At 64.6% G+C, this 14923-nt stretch overlaps 2 protein-coding genes across 3 annotated transcripts; both read left to right on the forward strand.

The window, feature by feature from the left end:
* The first annotated feature begins 50 nt into the window (after nt 1-50).
* Nucleotides 51-5678, forward strand: LOC107319512 (B-cadherin). Its single transcript, XM_015874377.3, has 15 exons — nt 51-199; nt 1681-1790; nt 1862-1981; nt 2207-2362; nt 2437-2581; nt 2693-2868; nt 2939-3067; nt 3140-3325; nt 3402-3646; nt 3723-3865; nt 4076-4300; nt 4386-4604; nt 4689-4819; nt 4898-5041; nt 5156-5678. The coding sequence occupies exons 1-15, from the start codon at nt 85-87 to the stop codon at nt 5366-5368; spliced, it is 2457 nt and encodes an 818-aa protein (XP_015729863.3). The 5' UTR covers nt 51-84; the 3' UTR covers nt 5369-5678.
* A 552-nt stretch (nt 5679-6230) lies between these two features.
* Nucleotides 6231-14806, forward strand: LOC107319509 (cadherin-1). Of its 2 annotated transcripts, XM_015874374.2 has the most exons (16): nt 6231-6362; nt 6438-6552; nt 10077-10306; nt 10417-10551; nt 10638-10793; nt 10862-11006; nt 11120-11295; nt 11409-11537; nt 11627-11812; nt 11900-12144; nt 12221-12363; nt 12444-12668; nt 12870-13091; nt 13168-13298; nt 13479-13622; nt 13737-14806. In XM_015874374.2, exons 1-16 carry the CDS (start codon nt 6294-6296, stop codon nt 13947-13949), a joined length of 2664 nt encoding a protein of 887 aa, XP_015729860.1. In that variant the 5' UTR covers nt 6231-6293; the 3' UTR covers nt 13950-14806. The 2 variants fall into 2 exon arrangements, with proteins under 2 accessions (XP_015729860.1, XP_015729859.1); XM_015874373.3 differs by having other exon boundaries at nt 11627-12144.
* Nucleotides 14807-14923: the final 117 nt, after the last annotated feature.

Here is a 14923-nt window from a genome sequence, read left to right on the forward strand (position 1 = left end):
CGGTACCTGCGCGGCCGCGGCCTCACCTGGAGCGGCGCGTTGTTACGGGCGGGTCGTGGCGCGGCGCTCGGTGGCGGCGGGGCCATGTGCGGGTCGCGCTGCGGGCTCTGCCCGCTCCTCCTTCTCCTGCTGTTCGCCGCCGCCCCGGCTCGGCCGTGCTCCCCCCCGGGGCCGCGCCGAGGGTCGCTCCCGGCTCCAGGTAAGCGGTAACCGGTAACCGGCGTCGTCGCTGTGCGGGGAGCATCGTCGGGCCGGCGGTGCCGTGCGGGTCCGCGCGTCGGGAGAGGGCAGAGTGCCCCGGGGCGGCGGAGTTCCTCTCGGTGCGATGCGCCGCTCCCATCTCGCCCCGCACCGATCGGCGGGGATGGGGCCCGGCGGTGCCGTCAGGGTGCGGGCTGGGGGCTGCTCGCGCACACCGGGCGGTGGGAGCGCTCCTTTCCCGGCTGCTCTCCGCCCCGAGCGGCGGCCATCCGGGCCGTGGGTGGGGGCTGCGGGCGCCCCTCGGGTCCCGTCCGCGCCTCCGGTTGGGCCGCGGGGTGGGGAGAGGCCGGGAGCTGCTGGGCGGCGCCGGGACCCCGCGGGTCGGTGGTCGGCGGCGGGTGGGCGATGGGAGCGGCTGCCCCGGGGGTCCGTTCTCTGGTCCGGGTGGGGAGGGGCAGCGGCTCGTCCCGGTGCCGGTGGGGCCGCTCGCGGTGTTTACTCGTCGACGTCCCCGGGGAGCGGAGCTGCTCGGGAACCGCGGCCGCAGCCAGCGCTGCCTAATGGCTGCGGAGCACTCAAAGCACTTCGCTGTAAGTGCTCTCCTCGTGCCAGGCCCTGACCTCAGCCCGCTCGGATGCTGCGTGTCGCTGCCCACGGCCCAGCTCCTGCCGGCTGCGGGGCTGGTACCAGGGCAGGGCTGGGGGTGCAGCCCCGCGGGTGGGGGGCAGGGTGCCCCCGAGCACCTGAGGGTACGGGGGTGGGGGGTGGGTTCTGTCCCCTGAGGTGGCACTGGAGCAGAGTTGGGGCCCCGTCCCCTCTGCAGGGAGCAGCCACAGCTGAGGGCTGGGGGCTGCCCGTGGCACGGAGGCTCGTGTCCCAGCCATGGTGTGTCTGCAGCCTTTCCGGCCTCATCATCTTCCTTACTGTCTGCCATAAAGGGCCTCCAGCGCTTCTCTCCAGGCTCCAGCTCTGTAAAGGGATAATAGGACCCTCCAGGGGTCCTCCCCACCCAGAGACCCGCGGGCACAGCTTTCCTCGCCCACTCCCATCTCCCCCAGTCCCAGGCAGCCTCTCAGCAGTGCGCTCGGAGCGGCTTAGCGCTGCTAATCCCCTAAACCCATAACACTGCCAGGCTGGGGGTCGGGGCTGCAATGTGGCCGCGGGTGTGGGACCCTGCGATGATGGAGTCGCTGCTCGGGGGGGTCTGAGCCGGGAGCCCCGAGGCGGGGACACGCTGAGGTGGGAGGCGCGGGGCAGGGCGCTGCGTGCCCAGGAATTTCCCGTAATCTCCGCAACAAAGACAAGGCGCGATCCTGCTGCTGCCCGCCCCCGTGTTGGGAGCGGCCCTGACCTTCCCGATCCCCCTCCCTGGAGCTGGACTGCGAGCACGTGGAGCCCCGCGGGCGTTCCAATGGCGTGCGGGCCTGGGGGCAGCGGGCTGCGTCCCCTCCCGGCCCCCTGACCCTTTGCTTATCGCAGCGACCTTTGGGGACGGCGCGGTGCTGTTTGACATCGAGGAGCCCCACGTCGGGCCGCCCCGGGATGGCAGCAGCCCGCGGGTCCCCGCGCGGAGCAGGCGCTCCCTGCAGGTAACGCTCTGTCAGCCCCATCCCCGAACCCACCGCGTGCGGCCGCTCCCTCACCGCCCCCCTTCCTGCAGGAGCTCCCCGATGTCCCCCTTGCTCACGTCGCTCTGAGGAGGCAGAAGAGGGATTGGGTGATCCCTCCCATCAAAGTTCCCGAGAACGAGAGGGGTCCCTTCCCCAAAAACTTGGTTCAGGTATGGGGGGGCCCTTTGGTGTCAGGGATGCTGTGTCTGTGTGCATCTTCCAAGGGTCTGGGTGGGGTTTCAGGGCTGGGCATGGCTGTGTGCATCGAAGGCAGCACAATGCTGGCCACGGGCACGGATCCTGCACCCAGACTGGGGTACCGTGGCTGAGGGGTGCATGGAGGGCTCACCCTGCACTGGGGAGGCACAGCCCCACACCACTGCATCTCCTCCCAGATCAAATCCAACCGGGACCGGGAGGCAAAGATTTTCTACAGCATCACCGGGCAGGGGGCGGATGCTCCCCCCGAGGGCATCTTCACCATTGAGAAGGAGACAGGTTGGATGAAGGTGACGCAGCCGCTGGACCGGGAGCACATTGACAAGTACCACGTAGGTCCCTGCTGTGGGGCGCTGGGTTCACCCCCATGCCGTGCTGTCTCCACACTCACCCCTCTGCCCTGCAGCTCTACTCCCACGCCGTGTCCGAGAATGGCAAACCCGTGGAGGAGCCGATGGAGATCATAGTGACGGTGACGGACCAAAACGACAACAAGCCCCAGTTCACACAGGAGGTGTTCCGGGGCTCCGTGCCTGAAGGCGCGCTGCCAGGTGGGGCTGTGCTGCATGGGGGGCTCTGCCTCCTGCAGGATGTGTCCTTCTTGGGGGTGCGTGTTCCGTACCCACCCCTCTCACACAGACCCCCCCCCCATTGCCCCCCAGGCACTTCGGTGATGCAGGTGAATGCCACGGATGCTGATGATGATGTGGAGACCTACAATGGTGTCATCGCCTACTCCATCCTCAGCCAGGAGCCGCGGGAGCCCCATCCCCACATGTTCACCGTCAACCGCGCCACCGGCACCCTCAGCGTCATCGCCAGCGGCCTCGACCGGGAGGTGGGACCCTGCCCGCAGGGCGACCCTGGCAGTGCGGCTGTGGGTGCTGATGTCTGTCTGTCCATTGCAGCGCGTGCGGGAGTACACGCTGACCATGCAGGCGGCCGACCTGGACGGGCAGGGGCTGACCACGACGGCGCTGGCTGTGATTGAGATCACAGATGTCAATGACAACGCCCCGGAGTTTGACCCCAAAACGGTACCGTGGCCGGGATGGGGGCAGGTTATGCCAGGTGCTGTGGGCTTCGTGCTGACCTTTCCTAATCCACAGTATGAGGCGGCTGTGCCAGAGAATGAAGCTGAGCTGGAGGTGGCCCGGTTGGTCACCACGGACCAGGATGAGCCACAGACACCAGCATGGCGTGCCGTGTACTCCATTGTGCGGGGCAACGAGGGCGGTGCCTTCGCCATCACCACTGACCCTGCCAGCAACGAGGGTGTCCTGCGCACGGCCAAGGTGAGCATCCCCTGCTTGTCCCTGTAGCACAGCCACCAGCCCTGGGCAGTGCTACCCATCCTGTTCCCTCCCACAGGGTCTGGACTACGAGGCCAAGCGGCAGTTTGTGCTCCATGTGGCTGTGGTCAATGAAGCCCCCTTTGCCATCAAGCTGCCCACAGCCACAGCCACAGTGACGGTCAATGTGGAGGATGTGAATGAGGCTCCTGCCTTCGACCCACCGCTGCGGCTGGCCCAAGTGCCAGAGGATGTGCCGCTGGGGCAGCCCCTTGCCTCCTATACAGCCCAGGACCCTGACAGAGCCCAGCAGCAGCGCATCAAGTGAGCAGGGCTGGGTTGGGGTCACAGAGGGATCCCTATTGCCATGCCCCGCAGGACCAACCTACTGTGCCCACAGGTATGTGATGGGCAGTGACCCCGCGGGCTGGCTGGCCGTGCACCCTGAGAACGGCCTCATCACAGCACGGGAACAGCTGGACCGTGAGTCCCCGTTCACCAAGAACAGCACCTACATGGCCGTGCTGCTGGCTGTGGATGACGGTGAGTGTGGCGGCTGTGAAAAGGGCCCTTGTTCCCACATTCCCATCAGGCTGCAGTCCCACGTGAGGGACATGTGCTGCTGGTGTCACGGGGGCTGCGTCCCGCTCAGCCCCAGGGCAGGGAGTGGTGCCTGCGCTGCCCACAACGCCTTCTGCCAGCATGGGAGTCCTGCTGCCGAGGGTCCCTTACCAGCCCCACTCCTCCCTGCAGGATCGCCACCCGCCACAGGCACTGGCACGCTGCTCCTCACCCTGCTGGATGTCAATGACCACGGCCCTGAGCCTGAGCCCCGCGACATTGTCATCTGTAACCGCAGCCCTGTGCCCCAGGTGCTGACCATCACCGACCGGGACCTGCCTCCCAACACTGGGCCCTTCCGTGCAGAGCTGAGCCACGGCTCTGGGGACAGCTGGGCGGTGGAGGTTGGCAGTGGAGGTAACGTGGGGACTCGAGGTGCTGCTGCACTTGGTCCCACGTGAGCCAACATGGTGAAGTCAGGCTTGTCACCTACCCCGCACAGGTGACACCGTTGCCTTGTGGCTGACGGAGCCCCTGGAGCAGAACCTGTACAGCGTCTACCTGCGGCTCTTCGACCGCCAGGGCAAGGACCAGGTCACTGTCATCAGGGCACAAGTGTGTGACTGCCAGGGCAGGGTGGAGAGCTGTGCTCAGAAGCCACGGGTGGATACCGGTGTGCCCATCGTGCTCGCCGTGCTGGGCGCTGTGCTGGCCCTGCTGCGTGAGTGCCCAACAGCTCGGAGTGTGGGGGTGCTGCAGGGATGTGGCGTGGGGATGAACCACTGATGCAGCTCCTCTCCTGCAGTTGTGCTGCTGCTGCTGCTTCTCCTGGTGAGGAGGAGGAAGGTGGTGAAGGAGCCGCTGTTGCTGCCTGAGGATGACACGAGGGACAACATCTTCTACTATGGGGAGGAAGGCGGGGGTGAGGAGGACCAGGTGAGGCCCAGGCCTGGGGATGGGGGGTAAAGCAGTGCTCCCTGTGTGTCAGCCTCATCCTGCTCCATCCCCACGCAGGACTACGACCTGAGCCAGCTGCACCGCGGCCTGGACGCCCGCCCTGAGGTGATCCGCAATGACGTGGCCCCCCCGCTGATGGCCGCCCCCCAGTACCGGCCCCGGCCCGCCAACCCCGATGAGATCGGAAACTTCATCGATGAGGTGAGCCCCGACCGTCTGCGCCGGCACTGCTGGGCTGACCACAGCGTCCCCATCCCATAGGGCTGAGGCCGGGGGGGAGCAGCGGGTGAGCCCTTCCTCTGCCCCCCCCTACAGAACCTGAAGGCGGCTGACACGGACCCCACGGCCCCCCCCTACGACTCGCTGCTGGTGTTCGACTACGAGGGCGGAGGGTCGGAGGCCACCTCGCTCAGCTCCCTCAACTCCTCCGCCTCCGACCAGGACCAGGACTACGACTACCTCAACGAGTGGGGCAACCGCTTCAAGAAGCTGGCGGAGCTCTATGGCGGTGGGGAGGATGATGACTAGCCCCCAACCAGCGCTGCTGCTGCCCAAAGCCTTACCCTGCCCGTGCCTTGGGGCCGCGCTGCCCTCTCCTGCACTCCCTGTGCTGTTTGAAGCAGCCTTGGCTTCCTCCTGTGTGTTTCAACTTTTTTTTTTTAAGCAACTATGAATTTGATGTAGTGGGGTGGTATCAGGGTGGTACCGTTGTGGTACCGGGGTGGTATCAGGGTGGTACTGTTGTGGTACCAGGATGGTACCAGCGGGCTGAGCTGGGGCTGTAGAAGTTTTAGGGAAGTTTTAATAAAGGATGTGGTTTTCCTTTTTCCTTTTTTAAGACCCTTCTCTGTCTCGCTGTGATTCTGTGCACCCCAAGGGCTCAGAGCAGACCCCCCTCACCCGGGGCTGGCTCAGCCCCATCCCCTGTGTGCAGCGATGGGGAGTGCAGGGAGCAGCGCTGCCCATCCCCAGGGCTCTGCCCGCTTGGCGCTCAGCAATAAGTGCATTAAACAACTTAACTGCGTTAACCACGCCGGCTGAGCACGGCGCCTAAGGGGGAAATCGAGCGCTGCTGCTGCCGTGCCACGGCCAGGGCTCGGCTTCTGTCCCAGCTCGGTACGAGCAGCCCCAGTGTCTGTGTGCAGACTCTGCCCCGCTGCAGCCGCGGGGGCGGCGGTAGCACTGAGTGTCGCTGCTCACCCCGGCCCCAGCGCAGCGCCGCAGTTCGCAGAAGGGACCGACCCCGCCGCCCCCTCGTCCCCCCGTGGGCCTCGCGCCCGTGGACGGCGCCGTGGGACGGGGCGGGCGGGACGGGGCGGCCCCGGTGAGGCGGAGCGGGGCGGGGAGGGGCCCGGCGGGGCCAACACCTGCGGGCGGGGCGCTCCCACCTGCGCTTGGCGGAGGCAGCGCTCGGCAGCTCCGTCCGCGGCGGTACCGGCCCGGTCCCTGAGCCATGGGCCGGCGGTGGGGTTCCCCCGGCCCGCAGCGCTTCCCCGTGTTGGTGCTGCTGCTGCTGCTCCAGGTGCGGGGCTGCCGGGCGGGACGGAGGGGACGGAACGGGACGGAAGGGGTCGGGGCTGACACCTCTCTCGGGCAGGTGTGCGGCCGGCGGTGCGACGAGGCAGCCCCCTGCCAGCCCGGCTTTGCTGCAGACACCTTCACCTTCAGCGTGCCCCGGGACAGCGTGGCGGCGGGCAGGGAGCTGGGACGAGGTAGGAGCACGGGGGTGGCTGGGGGGACAGAGCTGTGGTCGTGGGGGTGGGTTGGGTGTGCGCCACCAGAGGTGATGAGAGACACGGGAACAGGCTCAGCGTGGTACCGAAGGTGGCTGGTACCAAGGACGAAGGTGTTCCTGTTGGGACGGGTTCAGTGCGTGGCAAAGTGGCATAGAAATATGGTTGGAGGAGGGGCTGGGTGCGTGGCACCGAGGGTGGCCATGGGGAACAAAGCCATGGCTATGTGCCCGTGTGCCCTGCGTGCTGTCAGGGCCGGCTGCACTATGTCCAGTTCAGTGCTGGTGGCCATGGGCACACGGAGCCGTGCCTACGTGTCCCAGCTCCACGAGCAGCCCGGTGGTGCAGGTGCCGGGGCAAACAGGGGCAGTGGGTGCCTCTCCCAGCAGCACCGAGGCGGGCGGCGCTGACTCAGGCAGAGCTTGTTGGGGCCGGCAGGCTGGGTGTGGGGCATGGAGCCCGGCCCTGAGCCTGTGCTGAGCCCACATCCCAGCACCCAGCACACATCAGCACCCAGCTCACAACAGCACCAAGCCCACATCCAAGTGCCGAGCGCCCGTCCTGGTGCAGAGCCGTGCGTGGGTGCGGGTGGTGGTTCTTAGGAAGGGTGGCTCAGGAGTTCCAGTCTGAGTTTCGCCCACGCTGGGGAGTATCGGGGCTGGGAGCTGAACCCTGCACTGTACCAACGCATTCCATGTTTGTGAACTTTCTGTTAATCATTTACCCGGGCTGTGCAGCGCCAGCAGGCTGTGCCCATTGGGGCAGTGACTGACATCAGGGTGACGGGCAGCTGTGTGCCAGGCAGCACTAACCCAGCACACAGCGATGGCTCCCAGCTGGAAATCCCCGCTGCCGAGCACCAGCACTTCCCGTCTGGGGCTGGGGACAGGGGGGGTGTGTGGGAGTTGGGCGTCCTGTCTGGGTCTGCCCGCGCGTGCCAGCGCTGCTGCCACAAAGCCTGACCACAGAGCATCCTGCCGTGCCCTCCGTGCCGTGCAGCCTTTCAAAAGCCCCATCTGTGGCTCAGCACGAGCAGCGTGATGAGCTTCCCTGTAATTACCCGATGAGCCGAGCGCTGTGTTTGCAGTCAGACAGGTCTGGATTGGCCCCGCACAGCGCTCGGGTGGTGAACATCAGTGGGAGCTCCAGGGGCTGGTGGGTGCAGCTCTGGGCTCCCCAACGGCGCTGCAGCTGCCTGCCTGATGAAAGGGCTTGGTGGAGGAAGGAGCAATTTCCTCCATGTTAATGCGGGCTGTAAAAGCTGCACGGCACGATGCTTTCTGCTGGGTGCTGGGGCTGCTGCTGCCCCACACCCCAAGGGAAGGACAGACAGCACCTGCCCCGCATCCCTGGGGCTCAGCTCAGCCTCACTTACTGAGCAAAGGGTCCTAAGGGAGGGGATGGGATGGTGGATCCCAGGCAGGAGCTCTGAGGGAGCCCTCAGCTGTGTGGGTATGGCACCTTATGGGAGGAACACCGGTGTGCAGCCAGGTGTGACGCTTCCCAGTTGCGTAGGTCCCGGATCAGCCCCAAATGGGAGAAAACCGAGAGTCTGAAGTCACGGTGAAACTCGGTGATGTCAGGCCCTGGCAGGACGTGTGGCTCACTGCGCTCTTGCAGCACTTTCACCCCGGCTGCTCATGGCTGACGTGTGCCTCTCCCCGCCACCAGCTTCCGCCCCGGCACAGCCGCACTTGCACAACCTGCGTGGGGATGGGGAAGAACATTGGGATGGTGGCACTTGGCTGCGCCTGTGACTCACCCTGTGCCCAGCCCCAGTGAGACACTTTCCTGTGTCGCAGCAGAATGGGGGTAGCTTGGTGTCCCCAGGTCCCAGCCCAGTGTGGAGGGCTCACCTCCCCACCCCAGCTTTGAGCCGGTAATTCGCTGGTTTGGGCCCCACGGCCAAACGCATTTGAAGGTCCAGGAAATCAGTGGCACTCAGTTGCCTCCCGCAGTGCAGGAGCCCCTGAGCTCGACCCCTGCCCCACGCCTTGCCGAGGCCCCATTGGCTCAGTGCCCCGGGGAGAATGGAGCTGGGAGGGGCTGGCTTTCAAGTGTGGAGCTGGAAAAACAGGTTGTGCACGGCCGGGCGCAGAGGGGGAGATGGGGAGAGGGGGAGAGGGGGAGCTTAGCAGCGGTGCGGGGCCGGGTGCTGTGCACGGTGCGCTCCGCCGGCCAAGTGCCAGGAGCCGGGTACCCGCAGGGATGGGGCACCTCCCCACTGCGAGCACACGGTGCGGGAGCGCCCGGCGTGCCCCAGCACAGCCCTGCACAGCCGGTATCACCGGCTGGCCCGGCCTGGCCGGGGGTCCCGCCTGGGTTGGCATCGCCCCGCAGGGAGCGCGGCACGGCGGTGGGCGAGCAGCCCCCGGCCCAGCTCTGCCATTACCTCCCCCTCGATGTTGTCTCTGAATTCCTGGGCTGCCTGCAGGCTGATGTAACACGGGACGCTGGGACAGGTCCCGGCAGTGACGGCCGCCCCTGGGGAGCCCAGCTCCGTGCTTCCCAGCCCGGGCACATTGCTGTGCCATGGCGGTACCCCGCGTGCTGTACGGCCATGTGGGAGCCGAGGCTGTGCGGGTCAGGGGGACCCCGGCTGAGTGCTGCCGGCTCAAACAAAACATCCCCAGACAAAGGAGCGTTTGTTCTGGCAGCTCCAGCCATGCGGCCCAGCCTCATGTGATGCTTCTGCTCGCTGCCGAGCTGCGCGGTCCCCCCCAGGCTGTCCTCAGCCCTGGTATGCCGGTCCCTGCTGTGAGCAGTGCCAGACCTGCATGGCCTGTGCTGGAGCTCACACTGTGACCCAGCAGGGTGACTCCGGGGTGTCATCTGTCCCAAAAGAACCCCAAGCAGCAGAGGGGATGGAGCTCTGTATGGATACCTGGGCAGCAGGGGTGCCCCAGCTGCTGTCTCACGCCCTTGGGTGCACCTTCCCCACTGCACAGACTCATGTCCCAGTTGGCTGCTGGGGTGGCCACGTGCCAGTGGATCTGAGCCAGACACAGCCCTTGTTTTGATTTGAAAAGCAGCCGGAGCAGCAGCACAGCACCCTCAGCCCACAGCCATGGGCAGGGCAGCAGTGGTGTGCCACACGTTGTGCCATGGGGGCGCGTTCTGTCTGGATGCACCATGCCCACATGGCAAAGATGGAGAACACTGAGGTTGGGTATTAGGAGGAATTTCTTTGGAAGAATGGCAATGTGTTGGTATGGGCTGCACAGGGGGTGGTGGAGTCGGCGTCCATGGGGGAGTTCAAGGACTGTGGGGATGTGGCACCAAGGGATGCGGTTATGGGCATGGTGGGGTGGGTGGGGGACGTCTGCAGTGTTTCCCAGCCTGGATGGTTCTGTGATGGTACAGTGGATCACGCACAGGCTGCATTGCACACACTGCAGTGCACAGGGGTGCTCTGTGCCTGGGCTCTCTTGTGCATGCAGTGGTGCATGGGGATGCTCTGTGCATGGTGGGGTGACCCTGCCCACGCTTTCCCCTGCCCGCAGTGAGCTTTGCAGCCTGCAGCGGGCGGCCGTGGGCCGTGTATGTCCCGTCTGACACGCGCTTCAAGGTGAACATGGAAGGCGTCGTCTCAACAAAACGGCCACTGACGCTCCATGGGAGGGAAATCAGCTTCATCATCTACGCACGGGATGCCACGGGCAAGAGGCACTCAGCACGGGTGACTGTGGGCAGGCACAGGCACCGCCGCCACTACCACCACCAACACCTGCAGGTGAAGTCCCCATGGTCATTGCAGCCCAACTGTTTCGGGCCAAGAGCAGCAGGTGCCTCTGGGCTGCTCTGTGCTGCCACAGGCACCAGGATGAGCTGCTGTTCCTGCAGGACATGACGCCGTCTGTGCTGACCTTCCCCGAGCATGACTCCGGCTTCCTCCGGAGGCAGAAGAGGGACTGGGTCATCCCCCCCATCAGCTGCCTGGAGAACCACCGTGGCCCCTACCCCATGAGGCTGGTGCAGGTACGGGGCCGAGGGCTGAGCGTGGTGTCACTGGGACGGGCACCAGCCCCTGGGTGTCCCCTCTCAGCACCCTGCCTCGCCACCAGATCAAATCCAACAAGGACAAGGAGTCCAAGGTGTACTACAGCATCACGGGGCAGGGCGCGGACAGCCCGCCCGTGGGCATCTTCATCATCGAGCGTGAGACGGGGTGGCTGGAGGTGACGGAGCAGCTGGACCGGGAGAAGATCGATCGCTACACCGTGAGTGGGGGCCGTGGGGCGGGCAGGGCCGTGCGGGGCCGTGGGGCTGATGGTGCCCCCCCCTGCAGCTCTTCTCCCACGCCGTGTCAGCCAGCGGGCAGCCCGTGGAGGACCCCATGGAGATCATCATCACGGTGATGGACCAGAACGACAACAAGCCCGTGTTCGTCAAGGAGGTCTTTGTTGGCTACATCGAGGAGAACGCCAAGCCAGGTGCGGGGGCTGGCGGGCGGGCGGGGGGCCGGGAGCCCCGGGATGGAGCGATGCCGGGGGCGGCGGTGCCACGTCCCACCAGTGACGTCTGCCCGGCTCTTGGCTCTGCCCAGGCACCTCCGTGATGACCGTGAACGCCACGGATGCGGACGATGCGGTGAACACGGACAACGGCATCGTCAGCTACTCCATCGTCAGCCAGCAGCCGCCCAGCCCGCACCCCCAGATGTTCACCATCGACCCAGCCAAGGGCGTCATCAGCGTGCTGGGCACAGGGCTGGACCGGGAGGTGGGTGCTCTGCTTTGCGCCCCACGGTGGGCACAGACCCACGCACAGAGGGGCGCTCTGTGGGGTGCTCTGTGGAAATTCGGGGCCTCTGACGCTGTGTCCTCATCTTGCAGACCACTCCCAACTACACGCTGATTGTCCAGGCCACCGACCAGGAGGGCAAGGGTCTGTCCAACACCGCCACGGCCATCATTGAGGTCACGGATGCCAACGACAACATTCCCGTCTTCAACCCCACCATGGTACGTGCTCCCCCACCCTGGCTGGCTCTCCCCAGCTGCTGCCCTCCCCAGGCTGCCCATGTGTGACCATCCCTGTGCCCTCTGTGCAGTACGAGGGGGTGGTGGAAGAGAACAAGCCAGGTATGGAGGTGGCCAGGCTGACGGTGACGGACCAAGACGCACCAGGCTCCCCAGCCTGGCAAGCCGTTTACCACATCAAGAGTGGGGACCAGGATGGTGCCTTCAGCATTACCACCGACCCCAGGACCAACAATGGCATCCTGAGGACAGCCAAGGTGGGTCACGTCCCTGCCAGTGGCCCCAGAGTGGGTCATGTCCCCATCGGCCCCACTACCACCTCAACCCTTCACCCCACCCTGCAGGGCCTGGATTATGAGACCAAGAGCCGCTATGACCTGGTGGTGACGGTGGAGAACAAAGTGCCCCTGTCTGTGCCCATCACACTCTCCTCCGCCAGCGTCCTGGTGACTGTCTTGGACGTGAATGAGCCCCCTGTCTTCATGCCCCCTGTCAAGAGGGTGGAGGTACCAGAGGACCTACCAGTGGGGCACGAGGTTACATCCTACACGGCCAAAGACCCCGACAGGGACATGAGACAGAAAATCACGTGAGTGGGGGCTTGGCTGGCAGAGAGAGAGCATGGGGTGGGCGTTGAGCTCCCCCTGACTGCTCCCTCTGCCCAGGTACCGCATGGGCAGCGACCCAGCAGGCTGGCTGGCCATTGATGCCCAGAACGGCATCGTCACGGCCACCCAACCGCTGGACCGTGAGTCGGTGCACGCCATCAACAGTACATACAAGGCCATCATCCTGGCTGTGGACAATGGTGAGGCTGTGCCCCCGCTGCAGGCAGATGGAAGCTCTGGGGATGTGGTCTCTTTGCCTCGCTAACGTCTGGCTTTGTAGGGGTGCCGGATAGCACCGGTACGGGGACGCTGCTGCTGCTCCTCCAGGATGTGAATGACAACGGGCCCACCCCAGAGCCACGGTCCTTTGAGATCTGCAGCCGGCAGCCTGAGAAGCAGGTGCTGAGCATTGTCGACAAGGACCTGCCCCCACATACCTACCCCTTCACAGTAGCACTGGAGCATGGTTCCAGCAACAACTGGACTGTCAGTATAATAAGCCAAGGTAAGTGCTGTGGGGTGCGGGGCAACAAGGGGACACTGAGCAAGGGCCAGATCCCAGCTACTTCTTCCTGTGCTACCCTGAATGCCACCAGCACTGAGCTGCTGCTGCTTTCATGATGGGGAGCTGCCATGGAGCAGAGCCCCGATAGTGTCTCCACACTTGGGGACGACTCTGAGCCCAGTTCCCTCTCTCTTGCACAAGATGAGCTGGCCGTGGGCCTGAAAAAGGAGCTGGAGCCGGGCGAGTACAGCATCTTTGTGAAGCTGACGGACGGCCAGGGCAAGACACAGGTGACACAGGTCAAAGCCCAGGTGTGTGAGTGTGAAGGGACAGCCAAGAACTGTGAGCGGAGGTCATACATCGTCGGTGGGCTGGGTGTCCCTGCCATCCTGGGCATCCTGGGGGGCATCCTGGCCCTGCTGAGTGAGTATGGTGTGATGGGGAAGTGGATGGGGCTGCTTTCCCCTCGCAGCGCTGACGCCATGCCCTGTGCTCGCAGTCCTGCTGTTGCTGCTGCTGCTCTTTGCCCGGCGACGCAAAGTGGAGAAGGAGCCGCTGCTGCCGCCTGAGGATGACATGAGGGACAATGTCTACAACTACGATGAGGAGGGCGGCGGCGAGGAGGACCAGGTGGGACCAGGGTGCCAGATCTCAGTGCTGCCCGTGGGATCCTTGCAGCACTGTTCCTATGGCAGGTGGCCCACAGGGGGGTTGCCATAACCATGAGGGATGTTTGGAGTGTGCAAAGCAGTGCCTGCAGCCATCCCTCCAGTGTCATGTTGCTGTTCTCTCTGCTCCATCCCCACGCAGGACTACGACCTGAGCCAGCTGCACCGCGGCCTGGACGCCCGCCCCGAGGTGATCCGCAATGACGTGGCCCCCCCGCTGATGGCTGCCCCCCAGTACCGGCCCCGGCCCGCCAACCCCGATGAGATCGGAAACTTCATCGATGAGGTGAGCCCCGACCGTCTGCGCCGGCACTGCTGGGCTGACCACAGCGTCCCCATCCCATAGGGCTGAGGCCGGGGGGGAGCAGCGGGTGAGCCCTTCCTCTGTCCTCCCTTACAGAACCTGAAGGCGGCTGACACAGACCCCACGGCCCCCCCCTACGACTCGCTGCTGGTGTTCGACTACGAGGGCGGAGGGTCGGAGGCCACCTCGCTCAGCTCCCTCAACTCCTCCGCCTCCGACCAGGACCAGGACTACGACTACCTCAACGAGTGGGGCAACCGCTTCAAGAAGCTGGCGGAGCTCTATGGCGGTGGGGAGGATGATGACTAGGCAGCCCTCGTCCCCTTGGCTGTCCCGCCACGTGACTCTTGCCATTTCACCCCCTTGGACGTGCACTGGGTGTTGCAGCCAAAGCCCCCTCCAACAGCATTGGATCCACCACTCGCATCCCTCCCCTTTGGTGCAGGGGAAGCTCAGGGTCACCGGGGTTGGAGGCTTTTGGGGAGCCCACGCTTGTCCTGCCCCCTCAGCCCCACACAGGACACGGTCCCATTTGGGGCTCCTTGTGGACGGGCTGGTGGCAGGCACTCCTTGGCCTGGAGGTGTGATGCTCCTGGATCAGCTCCCAGTGCCCGAATCCCACAGCCCCCAGCACGTGGATGGTGCTCAGCATCTCTCCCCCTGCAAGGAAAGAGGCCCCCATTGCCTCTCCCCCTTTGCTACAGAGGAAGGTATTTCTCCAGCACTCTCCATAATACCTCGTGCTCCCAACCCCGACATCACCGCTGCACTCAGGGGCTGGGGTGGCCTTTGTGTGGAGCTGCTCTTGAGTGTGCAACACAGGGTGGGCATCAGACCCACCAATGGCCCAATGATGTGGCATTCTCTTCACACAATACATGAGATAATTCTATTTGATATAGTACTTACGGGCAGATTTCTATTTTTTTGTATAACAGGTGATGATGCTTTTCCCATCTGTGTGTTTGTAATTATTGTTCTGTCAATGAGAGGTGCTTTCTGAAATCAAATGGCTTTACTTAACCTCCGAACCCCGCGTCTAAGCTGTTTTATATTTGTACTATGGGAAGGGGACGATGCACGCTGGAAGGCCGGCGATTGTCTGAGTGTTAATTGATGCAATGATTTTTATATCAAATTGAAAGAATAAATGGTAAGAAAACCAACAGCTCTGTTTGTTGTGTGTACCTCTGCCCTGTGCTGCTTCCTTGGAGTGCTGCAGAGAGATGAGATGGGTTCATATCACAGCCCGTGTTTTCCCAGCACCGTGGGCTGAGGGCAGC

The sequence above is a fragment of the Coturnix japonica genome, chromosome 6, assembly GCF_054131305.1.
Source record: "Coturnix japonica strain WE chromosome 6, WE-NBRP24, whole genome shotgun sequence".
Lineage (NCBI taxonomy): Eukaryota > Metazoa > Chordata > Aves > Galliformes > Phasianidae > Coturnix > Coturnix japonica.